This window comes from Neoarius graeffei, chromosome 27 (assembly GCF_027579695.1).
Source record: "Neoarius graeffei isolate fNeoGra1 chromosome 27, fNeoGra1.pri, whole genome shotgun sequence".
NCBI classification, from domain to species: domain Eukaryota; kingdom Metazoa; phylum Chordata; class Actinopteri; order Siluriformes; family Ariidae; genus Neoarius; species Neoarius graeffei.
In genome coordinates, this window is record NC_083595.1 from 31,235,074 (window position 1) to 31,262,076 (window position 27,003).

Sequence of the window (27,003 nt, forward strand, 5' to 3'; positions counted from 1 at the left end):
AAGTAGAAATGGACTTAATGGCACAAATAGGTAGTGATTTCAGGCCAACGTGAATGAACTGCATTAGCTAAACACATAGGTTACCAAAACAAACTTAGGCAGTGTTTTCTGGCGTTGTAATGTCTGGAGGTAAGAACACACGGTGACAGAAAATGAGGTCAAGGGACCGTGTCGGTGACAGTTTGCTGTTTTAAGGGAGCAAAAGGTTGGCTGAGAGGAGAACAGCGTTCTCTCTGTATGGACATCATCAGCTGAGTCATCCCTCTCCTCCTTCATGCTCACACCTCCCTCATGCTCCCTGTGCAGTCAGTCAGTCAGGCTAATAAATGAGGGGGTCTGCGGGTCGGGCTGAACGGGGGAACAGCTGTGTGAGGAGCAGGACAACAGCTGAGGCTGAAGAGCGGGACAGACACGGAGACAGCTGTCGCCACTACGCCAGCACATGCACATTTCACTCGCGTGTATGCTGGGATTATTATAATTAAAGAAATCTGGAAAAAATTTTTTTTTGGTAAAATAAATAAATAAATAAATAAATAAATAAATAATTTATTTATACGCCGACATTAAATAAATAAATTCCAAAACGAACTTAAATGTAAGACTGTAAATCTTTTTTTTCTTCCCCTCCAAGCTTTGTTCATTTTTCTAAATATAGTTACTATTATAATAAATGTTAAGTCATAACATCCTTCAAGTGTACACTTATTTTATATTTTAATTTTTTTTTTTTTAAAGATTTTTTGGGGGGGCTTTTTCCACCTTTATCGGATAGGACAGTGTAGAGACAGGAAATGAGCAGGAGAGGGATCGGGAAATGACCTTGGGTCGGAATCGAACCCGGGTCCCCGGATTTATGGTATGGCGCCTTATCCACCTGAGCCACGGCGCCCCCGATATTTTAATTTTATGGAAAAAAGTCACACAATCAGAATGCTGTTATATTCACTTCCTAACGCGTACAAAACACATGAACTGCATACTCGTATTTCTGTTATCGAAACATTAAGTTAGCTAAAAATAACAAAGTCACACTCTGATTTTTTTTTTTTTCCTTTTTAAATCCATCATCATTCTGTCCCCTCCTTCCGTTCAGAAACCGGCTGCCACCATGTGATTCACAGGAATGAATCATAATCGGTAATAATAAGCAAACGTTCATTTAAACCAGGTTTTTACAGTGTCTGTAGTTTTCAATATTCTGACATGAGTAGCAATCAAATCAGCACAGCGAAAGAGTCAATCATTGAAGCAGATCGAGTTGCATGATCATGAGTCATAACCTGGATCCCTCAGATCAATACCTAGGCAGCTCAGATACCGTATGTATCAAATAATAGCATGTTGGTTTATATCCATTAGAGCGCCTCTATTCATGTGATTACAGCCAGGGAGAGCTAATAGTTAATACAGGTGTGTGTATGTGTGTAAAACAGAATAAGGAGCATGTGAGCTGTGTACAGGGTGAAAATGATTATAAGCAGTGTGAGGGTTAGACGAGGCAGCAGGAGAAATATATGGTATGGAGGTGACCGTGTGTCGCGTATAAGTACAGAATGATCATCAGAGTGATACTTTACCTGCCCTTCCAGGGGGGCCGCTTGCCGTCACCACTGTACCTGCTGAGGCGGCGCCCGCTTGGGCTGTGAGAGGAGAGGGTGAGCCCACCGGGGTTGATGGGTTCGAGGGGAAACTACTGCTGGTGTGGTCAGGAGAGTAAATCTGAGAGAGAGAGAGAGAGAGAGAGAACCATCAATGAAACCTCACAGACAGTCTGAGTGTTACCTGTCGTTCCCCTCTCTGGCTTTATGGTCTCCGTTAGTATCCCACAGCCAGAATTGGGTCATCAATTCTGCTGATTTTACTGGCTACGAGGCTATAAAACCCCACTGCATACATATGGGGCTTTAACAACCTACACCGCCTTTTCTAATGGCTGCAGAAAAAATAATAATAATAATAAAACACCTTCTGTGCACAGTGCTCTGCATGACACCTGCACACTGGCCTCATTTCCCAGAATGCCCTGCTCATAGTTCTGCTGCCTTTCTGGAAGACGCAGCCTCACACAGCACCCCGCTGACATATGAGTCACAACAGTTATATGAATTATATACAATAGCAGGTCACTAGATGTTGGCAAGTCATTTTAAAATACTGGTTAAAGTTGTTTAAAGTTTTATAAACTTAAATATCAACGTTTCCATTAATTCATATTTATTTTGCACGATAGCACGTATGATAGATTGGGAGACACCTACACAATGCAGAGTGAAAACGAAGAGAAAGAAACGAGAGAAAGCGAGAACCAGAAATAGAGCGCAATGAGAGGGAGAGCGAGAGGACACTGTCATTAATCTCTCTTCGGGAGCTCATTAGAGTGAATGAGCCTGGCTCCGTGGCTGCGTGGCTGCGCGGCTCCTGCCGTGTCTCATCTCCAGTTATGGATGAGAGGTAATAAAGCAGCACCCTCGCCTCTCTGCCTGCCCAATAACCAGCGCCTGCCTGCATCAGGCACCGGCCAGCCACAGCACATTAAACCAGTGTGTGTGTGTGTGTGTGTGTGTGTGTGTGTGTGTGTGTGTGAGTGAGTGAGTGAGTGAGTGAGGTAGACACACGTCTCCTGCTGTGGTGAGGAGGGATGGAGTGTTGATGGTACATGAGATGTTTGGATTTTTTGTTTTGTTTTTAAAAACAGTAGTGCTCCAGTGATACAACGTTGGCCAAAACTCCAGAAGACCTGCTTGGGAAAGACATTAGCTTATTTCCATCCCATCATAAGATAAATAAAATTGTTTTCAATTTTTAATTTGTTATTTCAGGGGCGGCACGGTGGTGTAGTGGTTAGCGCTGTCGCCTCACAGCAAGAAGGTCCGGGTTCGAGCCCCGTGGCCGGCGAGGGCCTTTCTGTGCGGAGTTTGCATGTTCTCCCCGTGTCCGCGTGGGTTTCCTCCGGGTGCTCCGGTTTCCCCCACAGTCCAAAGACATGCAGGTTAGGTTAACTGGTGACTCTAAATTGACTGTAGGTGTGAATGTGAGTGTGAATGGTTGTCTGTGTCTATGTGTCAGCCCTGTGATGACCTGGCGACTTGTCCAGGGTGTACCCCGCCTCTCGCCCGTAGTCAGCTGGGATAGGCTCCAGCTTGCCTGCGACCCTGTAGAACAGGATAAAGCGGCTAGAGATAATGAGATGAGAATTTGTTATTTCGGTAATTAAATTTACTTTTTAATTTATGTGAACATTTATTGAATTTAATAACTGCTTTTAGACGTCTAGTACAAGTGTGCTAGGAGACAACACAACAGCACAGGCACTACAGATGCAGTGGACAGAGATTAGCCAGAGAAAGGCCGAAATATTTCTTTAAAGTCTCAGAAACTTCCTCAGAAGATTTAGTTTTTGTTTAGACAAAGGCTGGATTAGAGCACATCTTGCATTCTTCTTCTTTGATAGCGATGTTTTGGGTTTCCGCTATGGAAAACACTCTAGGGCTGGCTGGAGGACTCGATTTAATTCCCGCTAATTAGAACGGACACGATGCAGATCTGGCAGGATTTGATTCTAAATGGGTCTAAAGTTTCAGGACATATCTCACGGGGGATCACAGCGCTCATTTGAATTTCAAAAATGCTGGTACCGTCATTATCATTACTAATCTACTTATTAAATCCTAAATGCCACTTTTGTGTTTCAATCAATTCTGCAAATCCTGCCTGAGGCTTAGCAAGTGCATCTCTTTCTGGGAGGAAACTGAGGAGTGGAGGCGCAGAGAGAGAGGGGATGGTAGGACGGAGAGAGAGAGAGAGGGGGGAAAGGGTGAAGAGAGTAATTTACCCCCCACATTGTCTCAAAGCGACAGGATCATTGTTCATCCACACAGATGATAATCCTCAACTAAAACATACCCGCGTGAATTCAAATGCAGCTGAGGAGTTCAGGCTTAAAGAGACGACTTGCAAGCAAGGAAGCAGGAACTCACATTAAGCTAAAATTGGCTTAAGGAGGTCACCCCAGTATTAGTCACAACAGTAGTGGTGGCCTGCACGAAAGCAGTAAAACAAATAAAGTCTCTGAGCCTCTCTGTCTGCTGCTGCTCTATAGCTGTGACTCCTGACCCTGATCGGCCCAGGCAACTTCTGCCGTATTCACGCTCTAACACCGCTCATTTTACCAACAACAAACTCAGCCCCGCCCCCTCATCAGTCACGCTGCTCCCTGACAGCGGGGGGCCAATAAGCACGTCCCGTCTAAAAGAAGCGCCAACAAAAGGGGCACAATGGGCAGCGCGGCAGGCCTCACCCAGGCCCCACCGTGTCCGTTTCGCTGCTGCTTTGTCATGCTAATGGTATTGAGTCGCCGAATACAAAAAGACTTAATTTGTGATTATCGTTCAGCCCCACAATTTTCTTGCTGTGTGTACACCAGAGTGTGCACTTGTGGGCTTGACAGTTTGTGCAGTTAGCCGTTTATGAGCACTGTAAAATAAGAGCTGGATGAATAGGTCGACACTGTAACAGTCTGTGTGTATTAGCTGTCAGTGGCACAGAATCATAAGAGTGAGGAATGAGCCCAGATGTACTTCTAGTCTAAGGGAGAAAAAAAAAAAAAACAACCCACTAAGATTACTGTAAGCTGTCTAAAGTATGGCAGTTCCCCAGGATGAAAAATAAGTGGGGTTTTTTTTAGCTGAGTGAATGAAAGGTTATTGTGTGCTTGAGTTTCAGAACCTAGCACAAACACGCCGAGTTCATTATCCAAAGCGAAGTTTAATCCATTGGCTTTAGGATGATTTTCATGTACAGTTTCTTCTCTTGTACACTGTAAGATTAAGAGAACAATTATCCTGGCTTATGTCTAACAAACATCCACAAACCCTTCCTCTGACCTTATTCAGTCTCTCAGCTTTTCAGTGCTGTCGCTCACTAAGTACACTAGTCTTCTATTCTAAAGACTTAACCATGCCATTACATTAGGAAGCTCAGTAATCTGGGGCTTCACACGCTGCACTTTAACATACTGATTACAAAAGCAGACAAAATGAAGAATGTTTACACTTGGTGCGTATTATACATCATGATGTTTATCTGCTGGAGAGCATTTAGTGAGCAAGGTGAGGCCTTACCGAAGCGAGTGCTTTCCCCAGTGCATCTCCAGTCTGAGAACTTCCAGTTGCATTACCTCTGTTGGCTGCAGCTGCAATGACAATGCAGAATGACCTACTGATGGACCATAATAAAAGGCTACGGCGCACGGTATCATCTAATCTCTGGTACGAATTACACACATTCTGATTTTTACCAACAACTGGGACGATCCAGGCGCTCAAAATATCTTGTGGTAAAGAAAGCCTGGATAAAGTTATATCACGACCAAAATAATCTTCCAAGCATCTGGTAGATTTTGGAAGTGTGTGCTCAAGCATATTTGGATTTTATTATCTTTTTTTTTTTTTGGTGGGGAATAGCATATCTTACCCATAACTCCCTCTGTGGTGTTGACGGGTGGGGTGTGGGATGCGGTGACGAAGGGCGAGCTGCTAGCAGTGCTGCGGTGGAAGCTGGACATAGGCGGCAGGCTGGCATTGATATCCGTGGGGGAAACCGAGTGTGGGGGGTAGTTCTGTGACGCACACGCACACACAAAATCATCAAACAATGCTGTAGTGAGAACTGCAAGGTGATAAGTGTAGACATGTGTGAGCGTCAGCACCCTCGCAGCTTTGACTTTAATTTGAAGGTGTACTTTGCAAAGCTTATAAAGTGTAAGTAGCAGTGTGGAGAAGTGTGATATTCTCACCAGGCGGTCATGAGAGTGCAGGCTGCTGTAATTTCCAGACTGTGGCATGTGAGATGAAGATCCTCCCAGCATTCCCCCATAAGCTGTCTGGCTTATACCATTGGACGAGTTCCATGGGTCAGAGGAGTTGTGGGTTGCGTCTGATTAATGAGGAAACAGTGAATTTGATTACAATCATATAAGAGTTACAGTCTGTCAGAGGTTATTGATGCCTTACCATCTAGTTCAAGCCAAGACAGTGAGGTAAACCATAATGACAAATTTCCACCATAAAAAGTGCTCATAAAAGGATTTTAAAATGACAAAGCAATGAGTGGATGTATGAAATCAGAGCAGGTGCCTCTTCGTGGTTGTTTAAAGAACCAAACTTCAGATTTGACCACAGACATCCAGTCCCAGACCAACAACAACAAGCAGCTATTGCAATGTAATGCCTCACGTTAAAGGCGCTATATCTTAGACTCTGTGTGTGTGTATGCCTGTCTACGCACCCCTCTTGTGATAAAAGTGTCAGAAGGCAGAACAAAAACACTTACCAAAGAAAGTGCTTGCAAACATACTGCTGGGAGGTTTGGAGGAAGGATAGGAAGGGGACTCTCTGTTGAAGTCATCCGAGTTTGGGGATGGTGCATAAACCTGCAAAAAGTGGAAATATATATTTTTTTAAATTAAGAGAAACTACAAGAATTTGTCTAAAAATGATTACATAATTACACAGAAAGAGGATGCTTAAAAAAAGACAGAAAAACCCAATGCCAATAAAAGAAATGAACAGTTTCACATCACTAAACATCCTTACGGCAAAGTCTAAATGCTCATTTACATTAAGACTTTCCTAGAAGACGACAACAAAACTGTCACATACAGTCAACATACAAATGATATCATGTAACAGAGGGCTAACTTGGATGTTGTGTGGAAAACGGAAAGGATTATCTTTGAGGTTTGTGTGCGCACGTGCTACAGCTTAATTGGAACACAATGAAATGGGTAAGCATGCTACACACACACACACACTTCATGTTCTTATGCATATGTGGCTTTATGTGCGCTCGTGTTTGTTCATGCATGTATTTTACGTGTGTGTGTGTATTTTAGGCCCTCTGGGCTTGGTTGGGTTGGGCCAGCAGTGCAGTGGTTGCAGCTGCAGCAGTGCCCGTCCCAGAAGAGGAGGATCAAAGCCACCCAGAACCCATAATGTAGCTCTCTGACTTCATCTACTCCAGATGGGGCCAAACCAGCTCCACACACCACAGAGAGAAAGAGGGGGAGAGCAGAACAGAATGGATTGAAACAGGAAAGAAGAGTGAAAAGGGGAGGAAAGGTTAAGTATTGCTGCCGAAAGACAATCTCGCTCATTATCCATCATTATGTGAGACAGGCATAACTCAGTGCAGCCACAACAACGGTGTCCTCTGTTCACCTGCCACAGAACGGGCTGATTGCATCGCCATGTTAGTGAAAACCAATCAGTTTAACATGAACCAGATGGGCAAGGTGACTTCATTGGCCAAGATGGACTGTTCGACTCAATGTGTTTCACATACGCTGTGAGGAAAAGACCTGCCTTTCAACTCGTCAGTGTAAAAACAAGATGTCTCAAGTAATGCACATCAGCAGCCAGAGAGATAAATCTGACTTGAAATCATCCCTATTATTATAAATCCACTATTTCTTTCTTTTGACAGGCTCATGTTTCAAGTCGGGGATGAAAAAGCGCTTGCCCGATTTATCCAAGCTCACTCTGTGTCTGTCTTACACCTCTACACGCCCTGTAGCTGCATCATCAGCATCTAAAGCCCTAGTCTTCAGACAGCTTATCCAGCAGGATGTGGCTAAGCACCTTGCTGAGGCGGCAGTGTCGTGCCATGTGATTGACTGCGTGTGCTTACACATGTGGCCCGGCCAGTGGAAGTTCCCCGGGGAAGTCAGGTCAAGGCGGAGCAGCAGATTTGGGCTTTGACTCACCCTCAGGGCTCAATGGACAGCATATGGCTGAGGATAATGCTAATTGCCCTCTTTAGCTCGAGCTAACCAGCCGACCCATTAATAAACCACCCCAAAACACCGGGCGCCCCACATTGGCACCACCAGGAGCTGGAAAGAGAGGGGGTGTGTTCTCTTTGACCAAGCCATTAATTAAAGGGCTGTCAATCATCCCATACACTCTGATCTACACATGTAACATGTGAGGGGTTTTGTTTTTCCTTTATCACTTTGATCCTAAAAACCAAACCGCTAATCCTAAGAATACAAAATTATCCTAGAGTCATTGGAAAAAAAACAAAAAAACAACAACAAAAGGATTAATCGCAGCCTGAAAATGGCATTAATGCTAGGATGGTGTTCTGATGGATGCAAATACTGTACATCTGTGGTTGCATTTCCCCCCCCCCCCCCCCCCCCAAAGTAGTTTGAAAGTGTGCCAGTTGATGTAAATAGGGCAAGGTTCCTCTGTGTAGCTCACCTTCCCTGCTCCTCTCCCCCGTCACACCTTCCTTTGATCTCTACCCGACACCCATCACAACACCACATGGAAAAACCATTAAGCTGTCAACATACGGATAAACCAAATGACGGAGGTTAAAAGACGCAAGAGTGAGGGGGGAAAACATCCTCTTAAAAATAAACGATAACGGAAGGCAAAAACCAGGGCAATGCTGAAGAGAAACCCACACAAAACAGTGCCGAGCCGCAGGGCTGCAAGTGACAACAGAACATCCTGTCTCTGCACGTCACTTGTTTGGAATCAAACTAAGGCCCGAGGGCTTTCCTTTTCAACTCCCATCTCACACACTTAGCAAAGCAAAAATGCATGCTGCTCACACACAATGCACCCCTATTGTACAGCCTCGCACAGTCCTGACACAACACGTATGACATTTACGGCCAAGTTCTTTTAGAATCATCTAAAAGTTGAAAGCTTGACGGGTTCCGTGTTCAACAGGTACATTAGGGTGCATCAGTTGCCCCCTAAAAATGAAAAGTTCCTCCGATCATGATGCATTTTTGTTTTTATGTTCCTTTTGGTAAGAAAACACACTGGGTGAAATATTTTGACAAAATTCAAAAGTTTAATGGTGGCACCAGGAGCTCAAAGTTATGGAAAAAGCTGCTATTTTATGACTTTTATGACAAAATTTCAATCACTTTTCATGAAACATTATGGCACCTTATAGAGTATACCAAATATCTTAGATACACATTTTTAGTACATATTCTAAATATATTATCAAGCACAGTTTGAGTTTTAGCTGTTCATTGAATCATTGTTCAACTACTTTTAAACAATACAAATGTATTATGAATCACATTAACGCTTCTCAATCCCTTGCAAAGGTTCTTAACATGATCTCTGGGTCACAAGAAATCAATAAATGGAGTCCAACATTGTGATTCAAACCTTACGCGAAAACATAAAATAAGCGTTTTTTGGCAAAAAATGAACCTCATGGTGCCACCATTAGACTTTTGAATGTGGTCAAAAAATTTTACAGGATGTCTTTATTGGTGAAAAGGAACACCCAAACAAAAACGCATCAGATTTTATGAAAGTGAGGGCAACTGATGCACCCTAAGGTACAACTTAGTCTCTTAAAGAGAACGAAATCTAAATCCGGTGCTTTATTATTTAGAAGAATTAACTTCATGATGGTTTTTAACGTTGAACACTAATTTTTTTGGCAAGAACCGCCGATTTGAAGGTCAACTTTTGGCGGAAAGTTTTTTGGCATTCAGAAATATAGAAAGAAAACTAAAAAAAAAAAAAAGAAAAGAAAATACTGCTGTGTGACGTGATCTCTGCAGAACTTCTTACTTAAAAGATCATAAAGCATCCAAATCAAAGAGATGTGCCATGTGAGGCTTGACGAATAATGAACCTCAGGGTGGGTTGTTTTTTTTTTCCATTATTGTTTGTTTAGCTTGTGTTTGGTGTACAAACTTGTTAAAAAAAAAGATGAAAGGGACATTTTATTGGGAAATTACCAATTGTTTTGGATTACAAGATTAAACTCTGACCCTGGCGAGCCCACATGCTCCTCATTTTCTCTGCTGCAATATAAGCCTGGAAATACTTAATATAAAAAGATCAAAGTGGGCTTTGTGCTGCAGGAACAAAGAGCCTAATGGGGTATGTGTAACGGGCTATGAGGTCTCTGGACTCTGTCAAAGGCCTCAAGTAGGTGAATCTCTCAACGCTGAAAACGAAATTACTTTTATGTACAGAAGAAGAGAGAGTTTTCAAGTTATAACACATTTTTTGCTCAGTATACATGAATAAATACACAAAACTAAAGCTAAGCACACGAGGGAATGTGTTCATTCTTAAATTGAGCGAACAGATGGAGAATTCTCTTGAGAAGAGAATGTGTGTGAGACTGACTCTGCTGGGAACTTTTCTCCTCATAACCAGAGTTGTGTGAATTTATACACTCTTTAATCCTCCCTCTCGGTCACACACACACGTTCTCTCCGCTTGCTTTCTCTTACATTCACACCCACACACACACGCCTCCCTCATTCTCTCCACTCCACTGTCAGTAAGACTCGGCACCTTGCCTCCCGAAGACAGTCGTCAGAGAGCGTGTGGCGGTCCAAGCGTACACTCGGAGGCACGCGAAATAAAGTTTTTCCGAGGAACGCAGAAATCAAAGGCTAGGACTGGTGGGGAGGTGGAGGAGTCCCATTAAGCTCCCTGTAGAGTGAAGAATGCCTGACTGATTAAAAACAGATGGAATAACAGCAACGCTGCTGCTCCCAGCTCAATTGGCAAACAGGAAAGTCTAACCTCAACAGACAGCCTCTTTCCCTTAATCATTCCCATACTCCCACTTGTTATTATTGCGAGCAAGTATCAGTGGTGACCGAGGAGCCATTTAAAATTCGCACTCTGAACTCAACACTATATTTACACACCATCGTACTGACAGGTCAGCGGAAGTGAGAACGCAATGAAGAGAGAAAAGGCAGCGATCTGTGAACGCGTTCTATCTCTGTATTTTCACAAGAGTGGGAAGTGGGCTTGGTCCACCTTACACACTTCAGAAATTCTGACAGATATATACACAGAGTAAGACCAGGCAATAAGACTCTGCAATATAGATATGATCCATTTCTTCTGCACTTTGATAACACTCCGATTTGGTGTTCCATGTTTAATAATATATATTTTAAACATGGATTTTAAAAAAATATATGTAATGACGCACAACTGTTTCATTGATACTCATCTAAATATTGCGATACGTTTTATGTTTCGTTAAAATGTATTCAAGCAGTGATATTATTTTTGCCTCACCAATCATGACTTACAGAAGCTCCAGAATTACACTTTGTCTAAAAAAATCTTTAGCGAGAACTGATGTCTTAGTTCTTTCTGATGTAATGGAAACATGTCACAAGGTGCCACACTGCAACACACACACACACACACACACACACACACACACACACACACCCTACCTCTGCTTAAAGCTCAGCGCATACAGCACATACCTTTCTCCAGAATACAACAAAACCCAATGGCTGAAAAGCTAAGCATAAAACAGTCACACACTCGCACTTTCCTGCTCTCCCCTCCAGAGAAAAAGCACTCACCGATTTCCCGTTGTAGTAATACATCAGAGAGTTGCTGCCCATTCCAGGCACGGGGTAGGCGCAATACATGATAAAGCTTCAGCTTCAGACTGAGCAACGCTCAGCAAGTGCACCGTCTCAGAGCAGCACACAACCACGAAAACCTCTAACGCTCCCTAGGCATACATCCAACCGGCTTGAGACACACTTATTCCTTTAGCCTTGGCCTCCACACATGGATCTACTCACAGAGACCTTATGCAAAGCGGGGCTGAACCATTTTAGCCGGCGGTTAGGGGGGAGGGGCCTCTATCCCCTAAGCTTCGTAAGTGCTGAGCCAAAAGGAGTGGAGAAAGAGGGAGGGAGCGTCGAGAGGGAGGGAGCATGGGGGAAAGTGTGGTTTAGTGGTTTTCCCAAAAAAAAAAAAAAAACCGAGGGAGGGATTGAAAACAAATGCGTGAATGTAGCTAAGTAAAAGATGAGTAAAATAGTAGATTTTCAGACAGGAGGGGAAAATTGTCTGAGCTAAATGTTTCATCACTATACTAAATAACTTAAAAGCTGGTTTAAGTACCAAGATGACAGGTCTTTTGTTCACATCAGGAGAGGCTGGGTTTGAGACATTAAGACTTTTCACTCACTTAATGAAAAAAGCAAAACTGTCAAACTACCTGGTGTGTGTGTGTGTTTATAGGCCACGTACTGGAACATGGATTCACACCGAGTTTGCTCTGAAGTGAACTTTGAAGTCAGTAGTGTTGTTTCAGTAGGCTTCCTGCCATGTGGCCACGGAAAACACAGCGAGTTGTTGAACACATCCAACAGCTGCAAAGGAGTCGGGCCTGACAGCAAGCTCACAGCGCTGCTCAATTTCCTCTCTCTCTCTCACACACACACACAGCTCCTTTTCTTTAACCAGTCCTTAGTCCCCCTCATGGGCCTCTTGTACACAGCCATGGGGGTTACAACCTAAACAGTCAGTCTCTCTCTCTCCACACACACACACACTAAGGGAGGAAAGGGGGGAGCCAAGGCTGTGGACAATTTAGGTAGGAAGAGAAGAAGACATAGAAAAGGAAGGACAGAAATGGCAATGGAAAAAAAAAAAGAGAGAGAGGAGAGAGACACACACACACACACACACACACGCGCGCATCTCCTGCTGTGGTGAGGAGGGAGGGAGTGCTGTGTGCTACGGCGAGTCCCTTTAAAGCCCACTCTAGCCAGACCTGCTCTTTCATGTGTCTCTCTGCAGGCGTGCTGGCCCAAACACTGCCCCCTACACCCATTCACAACATTACTGTTATGGAAAGATGAAAGACATCCCGCCATCCCACCCCCTCTCTGAAAACGATACTTTATGTTTTCCCCCCTAATTCCATTATTATTTATCCCTCTTTCTTCTCCAAGCGAGACTCTTTTAAACTGTTCCAAGGCCGTGAAATCGACAGGCTGGTACCGTTTTAAAATCTGGAGCCATTTCAAGTTGATGCTTTGAGGGCGGTGCCATGATAGAAGTGTGTTTGAAGGCTCCGAAAACCAAGTCCAGATAAGGAATGCACCACCAAGAAGAGACAATGAAGGAGGGGGGGAAGAAAAAAAAAAAAAAACAACACACCCCGGACACCCCAAGCAGAGAAAATCATGGACATGTGTCCATATTCTTCACAATCTAGAACGATTTTATTCTCACAGGACTGAAAGTGGGGTTAGTGCATGAGGAACATATTGCAACTAATGACAAAACAGCGGCCATGTTAAATTCAGACGATACCAGCTATCACATTGATACACCGCAACAATCACAAGAGCTATGGATTCACTGAAGATGACACAATGAGGGGGAGACACACACACACACACACACACAAAAAAAAGGAGTGACTAACTAGGAGCAGAGAAAATCATGGACATATCTAGTGTCCACTGTACAGAAGTGCTTTATTCTCATCGGGTTGAAAAGGAAGTTGGAACATTTTGTTCCGTCGACCAAGGCAAGGCTTTATTGAATTTGGCTGCACGAGTGAACGCTTGGTGGCACCGATACACAGCAATAGCTGCAGGCTGGTGAAGATGGGATCCACCAAGCATGAGAGTGTCAATCGTATACATTGTCAGAAAGTACTGCTGCTTTCTGACGCAACGTCATCAGACTGAACACACCATCGCAACCATAACAGCATAAACACTTGGGCACCATCACCTGTGCTTATATGACGACTGCATTTCACTTTAGAGTGACAAACTGCCGGAAATAGTGGGTGAAATCGCTAACGTTGCTGGTTGACAGACATCCGTCAGCTGTTTCGGCTCTGACCTGCCGCCTAGTGGATACAGATGTAGTTACACATACAACAGAATTCGAGCGTGCAGCCTGTTTGCAGACTCTACCGCGAATGGCCTTTTTCCACCAGCAAGGTCCCGGTGTCATTACGTACCAAATCTGGAATTGTTCCATAAAAAACGTTTCTCAGCTGGCAATATCAGCTCAGCTCCAGCACCAAGATGATCAGGAGCTTTGAGCTGATATGTCCATTTTAACACTTTAGTCATATGACTGACATTAAAAAATAAAATAATAATAATAATAATAATAAAAATAAAACGTGAAATTAAATATCACGATCATGAATTACTGGAAACAAACTTTTTGCTGGCAGTTACAATTATTAAGTAAATATGGTAATGTTAAGAAACTATATTTAGCATCTGCAGTGTATTAGGAAGCTCAGATTTCAAATCTTAACCAAATGGATATGAACAACATTTGTTAAAAAGGCGAGTTGGTGAAGTAAAGCAAGACCAGTACATGGTGTCGGTGGTGCGTAAGCTTAAAGGAGATACGCAGAACCTTTATTTTTAAATACAGTTGAGTGGATAGTATCTCCATCCTTGACTCTTGTATGCTGCATAAATGGGAATAAAAAATATATATTTTTGAGAGTTGGCATTGGAGCTGCCCCGCTGAGTGCGTTACGTCACAGCGGGAACTGGTTTTAAGGCCGAGGCCTTTGACAGCTATAGACCAAAATCATATAAGTACAAATTTATGGTGAAAGTAAGAAATCCCGTTACCGACTTGCTCAACTAAGACTGATTTGACTTCACTGATTGTGGCTTGACTCTCATTAAAACAGGATGGGTGTTATAACTTATGCAACATACATGTACATGCATGCATTTTCACTGAAAAAACGTAAAAGGCTAATTAAATAATCAGATGAACTGAGACAATCATGTTCTGAAGCAAATTAAATAATCTTATACCGGTAACTTAAACACACAATACAAGTTACATGGATTAATCTAAATGCAGGTAAACAACGTGTTGATTTTGTTGTTTTGTATCCAAATGACAGTCGGAGCTTACCCGTCTGCGTTCTCACTTCTTGAAGGCCGATCTTGTGGCCGACGGTCTTGAAACAATCTGACTTTCAGTTCTTTGTTCAGTTCTCCATTCATTCGCTTCTTCCACGTAAGGGCGAGATGGCAGCAATATCTAGTGGAGAAATCAGACGGCTGCTCCACTCATTCTCCATTTTCTTCATACGGAGTACTCTGCCATTACTGCTGGGCTCAGGCAATTACTAAAACCCGGGACGGGACATCACCGGTTTTAGCAACAACAGCGGGGAGGTCACTGCCCGAGCGATGTCGCATCTCATTCCGTCCCGGGTTTTAGCAACAACCCTCGTCTCACATTCCGGGAGAACTGGCGCAACTGAACGTACTTTCCTTTTTAAAAAATAAATAAATGCTTTCCTTTTCTTGTAGTTTTCTTTTTTTTTTAATTGTTGGTACTGCACCCTCTTTCAACACAGGCTTATAGCCAACGCTCCTCAACAGATCAGAGGTCTCATACGAGTCTTCAGTAAAATGTGCAGAGCAGAAGAGAGACCACTTCATAGGCGTCCAATGTGCCCGTGAACTTCTCGCAAAACGCGTCCAAATCTTTGCAGTTTGAACATTCTTGGGCCATGAATGCAACGTAAATCCACCTTCTGTCATGTTGCTGCACCGGCCAGCAACACATCTACGTGGCATGGCGATTAAATTAGCTCAAAATGGAGGATCGGAGCTGCAGTCAGCGCTGTGTTTTAGTATAGCGGAAATGGCAATGAGACTGATAGACTTCCTGCTGTGACGTTACGGACGTCAAGGTCATTCACGCAGACCGCTACCTATATAAATCACTTTAATCGTAAAAATTACTATATTAGATTTATTGTTAACACTTAAAACTATTCCTGTGCCATTCTTGATGTCTCCAGGCGTTTATAAACGAAAAGTGAGGCCATGGTTCTGAGTATATGCTTTAAGAATCATCGCTAATCTGGACACTCTAGTCAGTTTCGCTGTTCTATTAGGTGCGCACACACACACTATAGCAGTCCAGCTGCCCAAAGGAGACCCAGACCTGAGAACCAGATGTTTCTTCAATCACCACAAACGCACACAGGTCCAGTAATGAAATACGATTTCTTTTTTAATTGTTTGTTTTCTTTAACCCTTTAAACTGCAGGATTTATGAGAGGGTCCACACTTACATTCCTCATTCTTATAACGACATTTTTTAAAAGAATTTTATGAGTGAATATTGTGCTTTTAATGAACTGAGGAATGCTGTTCACTAAGCTACACTCAGGAAAGCTGTTTCCATTTCAGTCTTCCTCTGCGCTTGCTTGTGATAAATGACCTGCTGCTGTTAAACACAAGGGGACTGGTATAAGTAGATATCCAAACATGGTTCTTATGTAAGGTGGTTGTTACATGGCTGAAAATCAAACCAAAGTTAGGATACACTATGACATACCTTGTAACCTGCCAAGCAGTTTGTCTACGTCTAACCCATCTGTCACTGTGCCAGTGCACAAAAGCAAGCAGGATTGAAAACCAATTAAAATGGACCTCAGCCAGTTACCCAACATCCATCTGCCTTCTGGCCTAAAACTTCACGTGCAGGTACAAACCAGGCACAAGCTCAGCGACATCATTACATCTACCACAGCTCAAACTATTCAGAGCCGACTGTTGGCAGAGCAGGCTTTTGGTAGCAGAATTGGGGACGTACGTGCACGGACTCTTGTGAACGTGTATCTGCACACATACCCTCCCTGCGTAAATAATTTACAACAGAGTGGAATGTGAGTAATGAGTCTAATCTCGTTGCTCTCTGGTTCTTCCAACTGGTCTTTTTCTCCCCTGCTCCCTCTTTCTCCCTCTCGTAGATGAAAGCAGCATGGGCCTGAGCTGTTTGTCACCTCCATTATCTGGGCTTCTCTTGTCAGTGGTAAATTTCAGCAGCCCAAATCCAGATAAACAGTGGTGCTCCCAGAGACGGGCACATCTCTGCTCAGGATCAGAGCCAGTCAAACCACAAGCATCTATCTAATCACTTATCTGATGAGCTCATCTCCCTCCAGACCGTGCGTATACATGTGTGTGTTTATGTCCCTCCAACACGCACACCAACACAGAAATATATCCAAAAGCATACTAAGACGACTGCCCCCTGGTGGAGAAATTATGACCTGATGACCTGCAAGCAGAGACGTGATGACTCAACAGCTCTGGGAAAGTAGAGAATTGAAGTCTTCCAAAAGGAATACCAGTGTGATGTACTCTCCAAGACATGCAATGCCGGTCATGTCGTGACTCCATAAGAAGCTTTTGGTGGGGAATAAAATTTTTTTTTTTTTTAAACAGAAACGCAAGACCAAAAGCCCACAGCACTGATGAAGAACAAAACCAAAAGAACAGTGATTCTTTAAAGAACAAAGAGCAGTGGCCACATGAAAGAACCACATCAAACCTCAATCTCTGGAGTTATTCTTACACAGCTTTAGTGGGCTGTTTTATCCCGAGGCTTGTCCATCTCTGCAGGGCCTGCTCAGTCAGGTCCTGACCCTGCATTAGGGCCCTAGCTTCAAAGAGACACATACACACGCCTGCATACGCTGTGGCTGCCTGTAGATGGCTGTCGAGTCAAAAATCCAGCTCAGTATTTCTGAAAGGAGGATCTGCAGTAGATTCTCTACAGGAAACGTGTGCGCGCGCGCACATACCTCTCGGTGTCATTAGATGCAATGTTAAGGAGGAGAGCTGGGTGTTAGTCGGCTTCCCCGTGGCCTAAGCAGTGCAACTTGCACCCAAACAAGGGTCTGAGTGATATGTCAAGAGCAAATGACAATCTTTTTTGTCATTCACAGCCAGGGTTCTCACTTGCAAAAGACCCAGAAGGGAGTTGACCATGCAAGTCATCTCCCCCGCTCTCATTAATACCCTAACTCCTCTCCTTTGGCTCATCGCCACATCAAGCCGACAAGCTGGTGACAAGGGCGCTTAAAAAAAGCCTGGACATTTATACAGTTCCAGCCTCACAGTCATGCATGAATATCCGACAAGAAACCTTCTCTTGCCCATAGCATAAGATGCTGAACTCTCGCCTTTCACTCTATAATCAGACAGACAGTCAGGCTGGGTCCTTCAGCACAGGTGCCCAAACAGCTGCCTGACGGCAGCCGCTGCTGACTGACTACCCATGACACACTCGCTGCTATTCTCTCTCACCAGCTAGTGTGTGTTTTCCACTGAACAAGTGGCAGTGTTGGTGTTTGGAGCAAACCTTTTAACGAACTGTCCCACAGTTCTACCTGGTTCTCAACCGAACCCGGGGTAGACAGATTATTTAATGTACGAGCAAATGCAAGTAAAACACCAACGTGTTTGCTCAGTTCTGTATTTTGGTTGCCGGGAAATGTAATTGACGAAGGTTTAAAGTAGGAGCTAATATAATGCAATAAGGTACAACAATCTAGTTAGCTAGTTAAGCGCATTAATATCAATACAAAGTCAGGAAAATGAACAAATCACATTATATGGCGAAAAGTATATGGACACTTGACAACTGAACATCTTTTTCCAAAAACATGGGCAATAATATGGAGTTTCTTTGCTGCTTTACTACAACAGTCTCCACTCTTCGGTGAAGCCTTTCCACTAGATTTTGGACCGTGGCTGTGAGGACGTGTGCCCATTCAGTCACAAGAGCACATGAGGTCAGACAGTGATGTCCCACAAGAAGGCCTGACATGAAGTTGGTGTTTCAATTCATCCCAAAGCATTTGGTGGAACTGAGGTCAGGGTTCTGTGCAGGCCACTCGAGTTCTTCCATGCCATGCCTTCATGGAGTTTGCTTTGTGCTCAGGGGCATTGTCATGCTGGAACAGGTTTGTGCTAGTCACTTAGTACCACTGAAAGAAACTCTTATTGCTATATAGCACTCTCAACAAAAAGTCAGCCAGCCAGTGACTAGTTTTTGGGTTATAAGCTCTGGTGTTCTGTTGTCGTATCACAATTAGATTATTTGAATCTGGCTATCGCCTTTATTTTCAGTCAACATTTTTCACCATGAGGTGACTGCGTGTAATAAGCCTAAGTGTAACATATCTGTTTTGTGCTGAATTTTATTTTTGCATTACTGCCATTTAGCAGACGCTCTTATCCAGAGCAACGGACGACAAGTTCAACAACCTTTTACCTAATCTGCATGTCTCTGAATTGGGAGGAAACCCATGCAGACATGGGGAGGAACATGCACACTCCACACAGAAAGGCTCCAGCCGGCCGTGAGGTTCAAACCCAGAACCCCCGCCAGTGTTTCCACATGCCGGCATGTTCCTAATCAGAGAAAAAGTATCATCTGTGCATGCTAATTAATATGTAAATCATTTTACCACCAACCATGGCACTCTGGCCGTTGTGTGTAGTGCTGGGGGATTGAAGAACAAGTCACAGCACTGATGTGCATATCACCACTGGAAAGTGCATTGAGCTTCTTTTTCTTCTTCTTCTTCTTCTTTTGGCTGCTCCCGATTAGGGGTCGCCACAGCAGATCTTTCGTCTCCATCGCTCCCTGTCTTCCGCATCCTTCTCTACCACACCTGCCACTTTCATGTCCTCTCTCACCACATCCATGTATCTCCTCTTTGGCCTTCCTCGTTTTCGTGTGCCTGGCAGCTCCATCCTCAACATTCTCCTTCCAACATGCTCTGCATCTCTTCTCAGGATGTGCCCATACCATCTCAGTCTCCTCTCTCTTAGCGTAATTCCCAAGCTCTCCACATGTGCTGTCCCTCTGATGTGCTCGCTCCTTATCCTGTCCAACCTCCCATCGCAAATCTTAACATCCTCAACTCCGCCACCTCCAACTTTGCCTCCTGTCTCTTCGTTAAGGGTACGGTCTCCAATCCGTACATCACAGCTGGTCTCACTACTGTCTTATACATCTTACCTTTCACTTTTGCTGGGACTTTCCTATCACAAACGACTCCCGAAATCCTTCTCCAACTGCTCCACCCTGCCTGCACTCTCTTTCTCACCTCACTATCGCAGCCCCCATTTTCCTGCACAGTTGACCCCAGGTCAACTGTGAGCTTATACATAAATATCAGTTATGCTCATATATATATATTTTTCTTTTTTTTTAAACCAACTTGTCCGAATAGCTTGGACCTGAAAGCTCCTTCTCCTGGGCACCAGGGTATAAAATATTAACAAATTCATATTCTAGTAACTAACAACATATCAAAATCATCCAAAGTCAAACCCTTCACTGTCTACACACAGCAGATAACTCAACAAACAAAAGTTACATACGACGAGACTTTATTACTGATTTCACCTATTTACCTTTTATTCCTGTTGAAACCTTTACGACGGTCATTGTGTACAGCTTGCCATGGCAACAGCACCACGCCCCTCACCTCAGCACATTTTGCTGAATGAGAATTGTCACAAGTGCTTTATCGGTGGGAAAGGGATACTCGAGTGCTTTCATGTTCAGGCCAAAATGATATCTTAGGACTTTATATTCTGCAAATGAAGACATACCAGGCCATAAACATGAGCCAAGTGTCAACATTATGTTACACTCAATAAATTAGCAGTCTAACCCTATTTCTAAACTAAGGCCCACTTTACACGGGGACGGTCAGAAACAAAAACGCAAAAGTCCGTTTTCGCTCTCACTTTTTTCCGCGTCTACACGACCGTTTTCAAGGAGGAAATCTGCGTCTATACGGTGACGCATAAATGTGTGGAATTCAATTAGATGTGCATGCCAGGCGGCTAGGTGGTGCTGTGAAAGACCTCCGCTATGTCTGCACGCATGCGCAACGTCTTCCGTCTTGTCTGATCTGCACATCTGCGCCGCGAAAACTTTGACTACTCTGGCTATGGTAAGTAAGAAAGTAAGTAAAAAAGTAAGAGCATACTATACCCGCCTCTGTTCATTAACGGTATATGTGCAGATTCGGTATAGATGTTCGAAGGACTCCTGGACGTTTATTAAAGCTGCCAGAGCAGCTTGAAGGTCCGTTGGATCGATGTAATCAGACATGCTCTTACTTTTTTACTTACTTTCTTACTTCCCGGGCTGGCATGTACAGTATATGACATATGTATGACGTAAACGCGTACCCGACGTGAGCAGATCCGAGCAGAGTTTCACGTATTGGGTAGTTTAGACGGATATGCAACGGGGGCTGTTTTTAACTTATCCACTCTGGAAGGCGTTTTCAATTTTTTCCGTTTTTCAGCCTCGGAAACGCCGTCCCCATGTAGACGAAAGGCACTTCCGATAAAATATTTAGTCGTTTTTACCCGACAGCGTCCTTGTGTAAATGGGCCCAAATACATACACAGACGTTGGGCTCATTTTCAGTATTCAGTATCAGATTGGAAATTTTGAGGCAGTGTTTTTAAAAAAAAAAGGGGGGGGGGGGGGGTAATATGGCTTCTGTCCTCTCTCCATCCTGAAAAAAGCCCTGTACACAAAATGAACATGGGTATAAACATTTGTAAATTCTCAAACCACTTCTTCAGACTCTTCCTAAACCTTACATCTTAAAAACCGCCTTAGCGTTCGAGTACAACGCGGATGTTCCCGTAAATATTTACTTTTGTTAAAGAAAACAAACAAACAAACAAACAAAAAAAAACACACACACGTTCGCCCCCACCCTTACGAAATGTGGACGAGGCTAAAATGTAAATAGTTAGGGTATTTTTAGGTAAGGCAGGAAGAGGTTGCATAGGTGCAGAGGGAAGAAATAAATAAGAGTGTGTTCCCTGTGGAGGGATTAATGATGGGACGCATTGTGTTCATTTTGTTTATCAAGCAGCTATTCAGGCCTCTAGTGGGGCTCTGGTGCTTACACAAGCAAAAGCTTTCTCAGGCATCTGCAGCTGCATTCCCGCCATACAGGTACCCTGCAGACTGCGATCTCACACACATGCGCGCGCGCATACACACACACACACACACCCACAGCTGCACCAGGAACACAGCATGGCTCTGCAGGTGTGCGTGCTCGCCAGTGCCTTCAAACAGCTAGATACCTTATGCGTCACAGGATGCTTCAAATCCATGCTGCTCACACACCACTGTCCATGACTGACACACTGGCTCTCCCTAGAACTTTCACACGCGACTCGGTATGCAGCCTGGCCTCCAACGAACTCCCACGTCCGTCACTCACACACTCTTCAGAAAGTGAGAATATGGTGAACCTTGGTGTCTTATCACTGTTAAGGAGTGAGGTACAGAGTGCTGCTGTATTTTATCCTCGGCCATGTCACTGCTTTTGCCTGTTCTGAATTGGACGGCTTTGAGTTATGAGTCACACAAGTGCACCTGCGCCCATGTGTTAAGCGCTGACAAATAAAAGCCTAACGTCCATTTACACAACAAAGAGACGTACCCCGCAAGGCAACCAATCTCTCGTCCCCCTCCTGTTTTCCTCTCTTATTCACACTACTTGCATAAGCAAGAAAGTGCTGCATGTCCTCCCATAATACCCTGCACGTACTCACTGTTCAATGCAAACTGGTATTCAAACACAAATTTTGCAGACGGGAAAAAAAAAAAAAAAAATCCTCTACAACTCCGCCTTTATGTCCCATGCTTGACTTTTTTTTTTTTTAACTGGTTGGAGCAATGGTGCGGCACGTATATCGAAAGCTACCAAAAGCAAATCCCATCACCATGCCACCCTTATCAAAGGCCTTTCTTTTGTTCTAGCATGGAAAAAAAAAATCCCTCTGTGAAAGCACTGACAAAACTCTGACAAAACCGTGTGCTGCTACTAGTGCCTTAATGGAGGCTTTCACCACGCACTGGGCTTCCTTACAATCAGCAGCTGACTGTGTGATTGATGCATATTAATGAGGCAGGCGGCGCAGGCGGAGGCAAGCTGAGCTCCGCACTTCCTCTGCATCCTAATGGCTGCTGCTCTGCTGTGGGATTATCGCCCATGGAAACTTTGCCCAATTCGCCACTATTAATCTCTGCCTGTCCTCCTGTTCAGGCAACATAATGACTAATTAAACATCAAAAGAGCAGCAGTGGGGATGGGCTATGACAGCTCAAGGCCCCGAGACTGACTCCCGTGAGACCCAGAGATAGAGGAGGCCTCAGTGTCGCATGGCAGAACCACAAATCAATCAGCCATCCTACACACACCTCGCTCCTGCAGCCACACTCAGGAAAACAGGCCTGATTAGCAAAACAGTGGCAGCCCTCATGCCGTGCGCGCGCGCGCACACACACACACACACAGAGAGAGAGAGAGAGAGAGAGAGAGAGAGAGAGAGAGAACACTCAGTGCTACCACCGTGGCGCAGGATGACTTTGAAGAGATGAAAACAAAGTACATCCAAGGACTGAGACATCAACAGTCTTTATTAAGCGTGTGTGCGTGTGTGTGTGTGTGTTTATAAAAGCAGACTGGTAAAAATGAAGCTCCACTCACAGACGACGGCAGGCCAGGGGGAACCTTGCGTACTTTCTTTGTTTGCAGCGGATCTGAGGGGAGATGAAACGACATTAAGAAGAATATTTGAAGAAACGGCTTGAAAGAGACACAGTAAATCTGTGTAACATAGTTTGATATAGTTGTATTATACTTCCGTGATATTACTAGACTAAAAGCACAATAAACACCAAAACATGCATTCGTAAGCATATTTTTGTTTTTGTGTTGCATTAAAGCAGCAGTGTGTCATTTTTAGAGCACTCTGTTGCCTGCAAGAGGAACTGCAATCAAACTGAAAGCTTCCCATTACCTGGAACCAACAGCAGCCATGTGTGTGTGTGTGTGTGTGTGTGTGTGTGTACACACACACACACACAGTTGTGCTCATAAGTTTACATACCCTGGCAGAATTGTTGCTTTCTTTTTTCAGAGAATATGAATGATAACACAAAAACTTTTTCCCCCCACTCATGGTTAGTGGTCGGGTGAAGCCATTTATTGATAAACAACTGTGTTTTCTATTTTTAAATCATAATGTCAACAAAAAACATCCAAATGACCCTGATCAAAAGTTTGCATACCCCAGTTCTTAATACCGTGTATTGCCCCCTCTAACATCAATGACAGCCTGAAGTCTTTTGTGGTAGTTGTGGATGAGGCTCTTTATTTTCTCAGATGGTAAAGCTGCCCATTCTTCTTGGCAAAAAGCCTCCAGTTCTTGTAAATTCCTGGGCTGTCTTGCATGAACTGCGCGCTTGAGATCTCCCCAGAGTGGCTCGATGATATTGAGGTCAGGAGACTGAGATGGCCACTCCAGAACCTTCACTTTGTTCTGCTGTAGCCAGTGACAGGTCGACTTGGCCTTGTGTTTTGGATCGTTGTCATGTTGGAACGTCCAAGTACGTCCCATGCGCAGCTTCCGGGCTGATGAGTGCAAATTTGCCTCCAGTATTTGCTGATAACATGCTGCATTCATCTTTCCTTCAACTTTGACCAAGTTTCCTGTGCCTTTGTAGCTCACACATCCCCAAAACATCAGCAATCCACCTCCATGCTTTACAGTAGGAATGGTGTTCCTTTCATCATAGGCCTTGTTGACACCTCTCCAAATGTAACGTTTATGGTTGTGGCCAAAAAGTTCAATTTTGGTCTCATCACTCCAAATTACCTTGTTCCAGAAGTTTTGAGGCTTGTCTCTGTGCTGTTTGGCGTAAATTTTTGTTGGTCTACCTGACCGTGGTTTGGTTTGAACAGAGCCCCTGCTTTTCCATTTGTTAATCACAGTTTGAACACTGCTGACTGGCATCATCAATTCCGTGGATATCTTTTTGTATCCCTTTCCTGTTTTATACAGTTCAACTACCTTTTCCCGTAGATCCGTTGACAATTCTTTTGCTTTCCTCATGATTAGACCGTATCAGCGGATCATCAGATTAACGTTTTTAAAAACGATTAGCGTGCACACAACAACGCCAATACACGATTCGCGTGCACACAGCAACGCCAATACACGGATACGCTAATCACATGACTAATTCGGCACGTAAGTTGAAATGTGTCATTGTGGCTCAGCGCTTCCTCCTCAGCGGCTGCGCTCCAAATCACTCCACCCTGAACAGCGAGTGCCCTCTGGAGGGTGCGCACTCCGGCCCTGCGCAGCTCACAGAGCGCGCAAGTGAAGTGCACGAGCAGTGATTCGGGACTGAGCCGCTGTGCGCAAGTCACTTACCACTTGCAAGTGGAAGGATGGCAAGCCTAAAGACCATCATAACTACACAATGGGCAGTATTTGCATCAGTATTTGCAGTATTTTCATACTTTTATACTCTTTAATGAAAGGTGATACAAGGCGTAAGTCCGCGCCGTTTTTCAGCAGTCGCGTCACATGACCAACGCCAGCGAATCAGGAAGGTGGATGTCACAGTGACATTGTCCAATGACGACGCCAGCTAGAGCTCAGCACAGCGTATCCGCGTATTCTCAATGTTTACACAGCACCGGACCAGACACGATCTGGATTGAATATGTGGACCCTGGCGGATTCCCGTTTCCCGGCGTTTTAATGTAAACGGACAGTGCATCCGCGAAGAAAACGAGACAGATACGGTCTAATGTAAACTTGGCCTCAGTGGCTGGATGAAAGATGCAAGAGTCTGTCTGGATCCCAGAAACTCACTCAGGTTTTATGCACACACACTGATTACAAGCAAACAGATCACAGGTGAGGATGTTACCTTGAGTAGCCATTCAAACCCATTTGTGTCAACTTCTGTGCATGTTATCAGGCCAAAATCACCAGGGAATGTGAACTTTTGATCAGGGTCATTTGGGTAGTTTCTGTTGTCATTATGATTTAAAAAGAGAAAACAGTCATTTGACAATAAATGGTTTCACCCAACCACTAAGCATGAGTGGAAAAGATGTTTTTGTGTTATCATTCATATTCTCTGAAAAATGCTCAAAGAATCATAGATTCTGCCAGGGTATGTAAACTTATGAGCACACATGTACATACACACGTGTATACCTCAAGAGTTGTCTTTGAAAAAAAAAAACGGATCAGAGCAAAGCAGCTTCGGTCTGGCAGGGAGCGTAACTATTTCTGTGCTGAAAAAACGTAAACTGAAGCCTCAAGTGTAGAAACTAGCCATCTTTACACAAAAAGCTATTGTTTTCCAAAACATCATGCAAATAACAGGATTTATAACAAACATTTTAAACCATTACGACCTGCCCCTTTCCCCACTGGCGCTACAAGTACACACCAAACCAACTTCCTGAGAGGAACAGGCAGATACAAACCCAGAGGAGAGGAGTCCTGGAGAGAGCGTCTTCGTGGATTGGAGCCTGTGAAGGAGTAAAAAGGAGCTGAGGACTTTCCGGCTGTGGTCACAGGTCCTGGGCTGGCCAATCCCATGTCTGACCGCAGAGTGGACTGCAGGGAAACAAATAAAACATTGAGGAATTCCCAGAAAAATGCAAAACAATCAGATTTTAGTTTAGTTTCCAAAGCACAATATTCTCTTATGAGAGAAAATACAATTCAGGGGATTATTCATAAAACGAAACAAAACTGATTTCGTGGTTTATTACAATTCGAAACAATGTTTGACTTTCAGCTTTTCTTTTCTCCATCTTTTTTTAATTCCCTTTGGAGCACTCTAATTGATGTGGCCATGTCAGCAGTTAAGTCCAAGGAGAAATCGATCCAAATCAGTCTGACCTAGCGATTGCCTTTGCTCCAGCAGGCGGTGAACTGTTATTGATCAGGTGTGATCAAGGCCCTGGGGCACATCCTCACACAGCCGAGGACATCAGGCCAAGAGACAGAGGAAGATGAGAGAACGAGAGAGGAGGAAGTGCGGGAGAGAGTGTGAAAGGTGTCTCAGAAGCAGTTGGATCCTCTGAAATACACATAGGCTTAATTCGACAAAGCGGCTGTTACAGAACCCAAAGATCTAACAGACAGAGCCACTAACTCACAGCCTGAGAGCCAATTATGTGCGTGTGTGAGAGAGAGAGAGAGAGAGAGAGAGTGAGTGAGTGAGTGCAGTAGCTCTAACCCAGAGTCTGATAAATAGGAGATTAGTGTACACTCCTCCTTTGGTTGTCCTGAAGCGTGTCGTATCTTAAAGTGATATCCACTTGAGTGGCCTGCCCTCAGCAAACTGGGTTAAGAGGCCAATTACAACCATGGTCCAATTATCTAAATGGTTTGGAAGGTTTAAGAATAAAGAGAGACGCTGAAGATCAAAGCGCAGCTATAACACACTATCACAAAACACGAAACAGAAATGAAAATGTATTCAAACT

The 27,003-nt window shown here is 44.0% G+C and overlaps 1 protein-coding gene across 7 annotated transcripts in view; it reads right to left on the bottom strand.

Moving 5' to 3' along the window:
* Nucleotides 1-27,003, bottom strand: part of tcf12 (transcription factor 12) — a 156,261-nt gene that overhangs the window by 12,403 nt on the left and 116,855 nt on the right. For 6 of the 7 annotated variants that reach the window (XM_060911285.1, XM_060911283.1, XM_060911282.1 and 3 more), the window contains 7 exons: nucleotides 25,993-26,125; nucleotides 23,188-23,240; nucleotides 6,334-6,433; nucleotides 5,798-5,937; nucleotides 5,476-5,620; nucleotides 5,124-5,194; nucleotides 1,581-1,722 (listed from right to left, as the gene is read on the bottom strand). In XM_060911285.1, the coding sequence (XP_060767268.1) occupies nucleotides 1,581-1,722; nucleotides 5,124-5,194; nucleotides 5,476-5,620; nucleotides 5,798-5,937; nucleotides 6,334-6,433; nucleotides 23,188-23,240; nucleotides 25,993-26,125 (784 nt within the window). Of the gene's footprint in view, nucleotides 1-1,580; nucleotides 1,723-5,123; nucleotides 5,195-5,475; nucleotides 5,621-5,797; nucleotides 5,938-6,333; nucleotides 6,434-11,395; nucleotides 11,641-23,187; nucleotides 23,241-25,992; nucleotides 26,126-27,003 lie in introns of those variants that run through there. The other variant, XM_060911287.1, reaches the window with a different exon arrangement.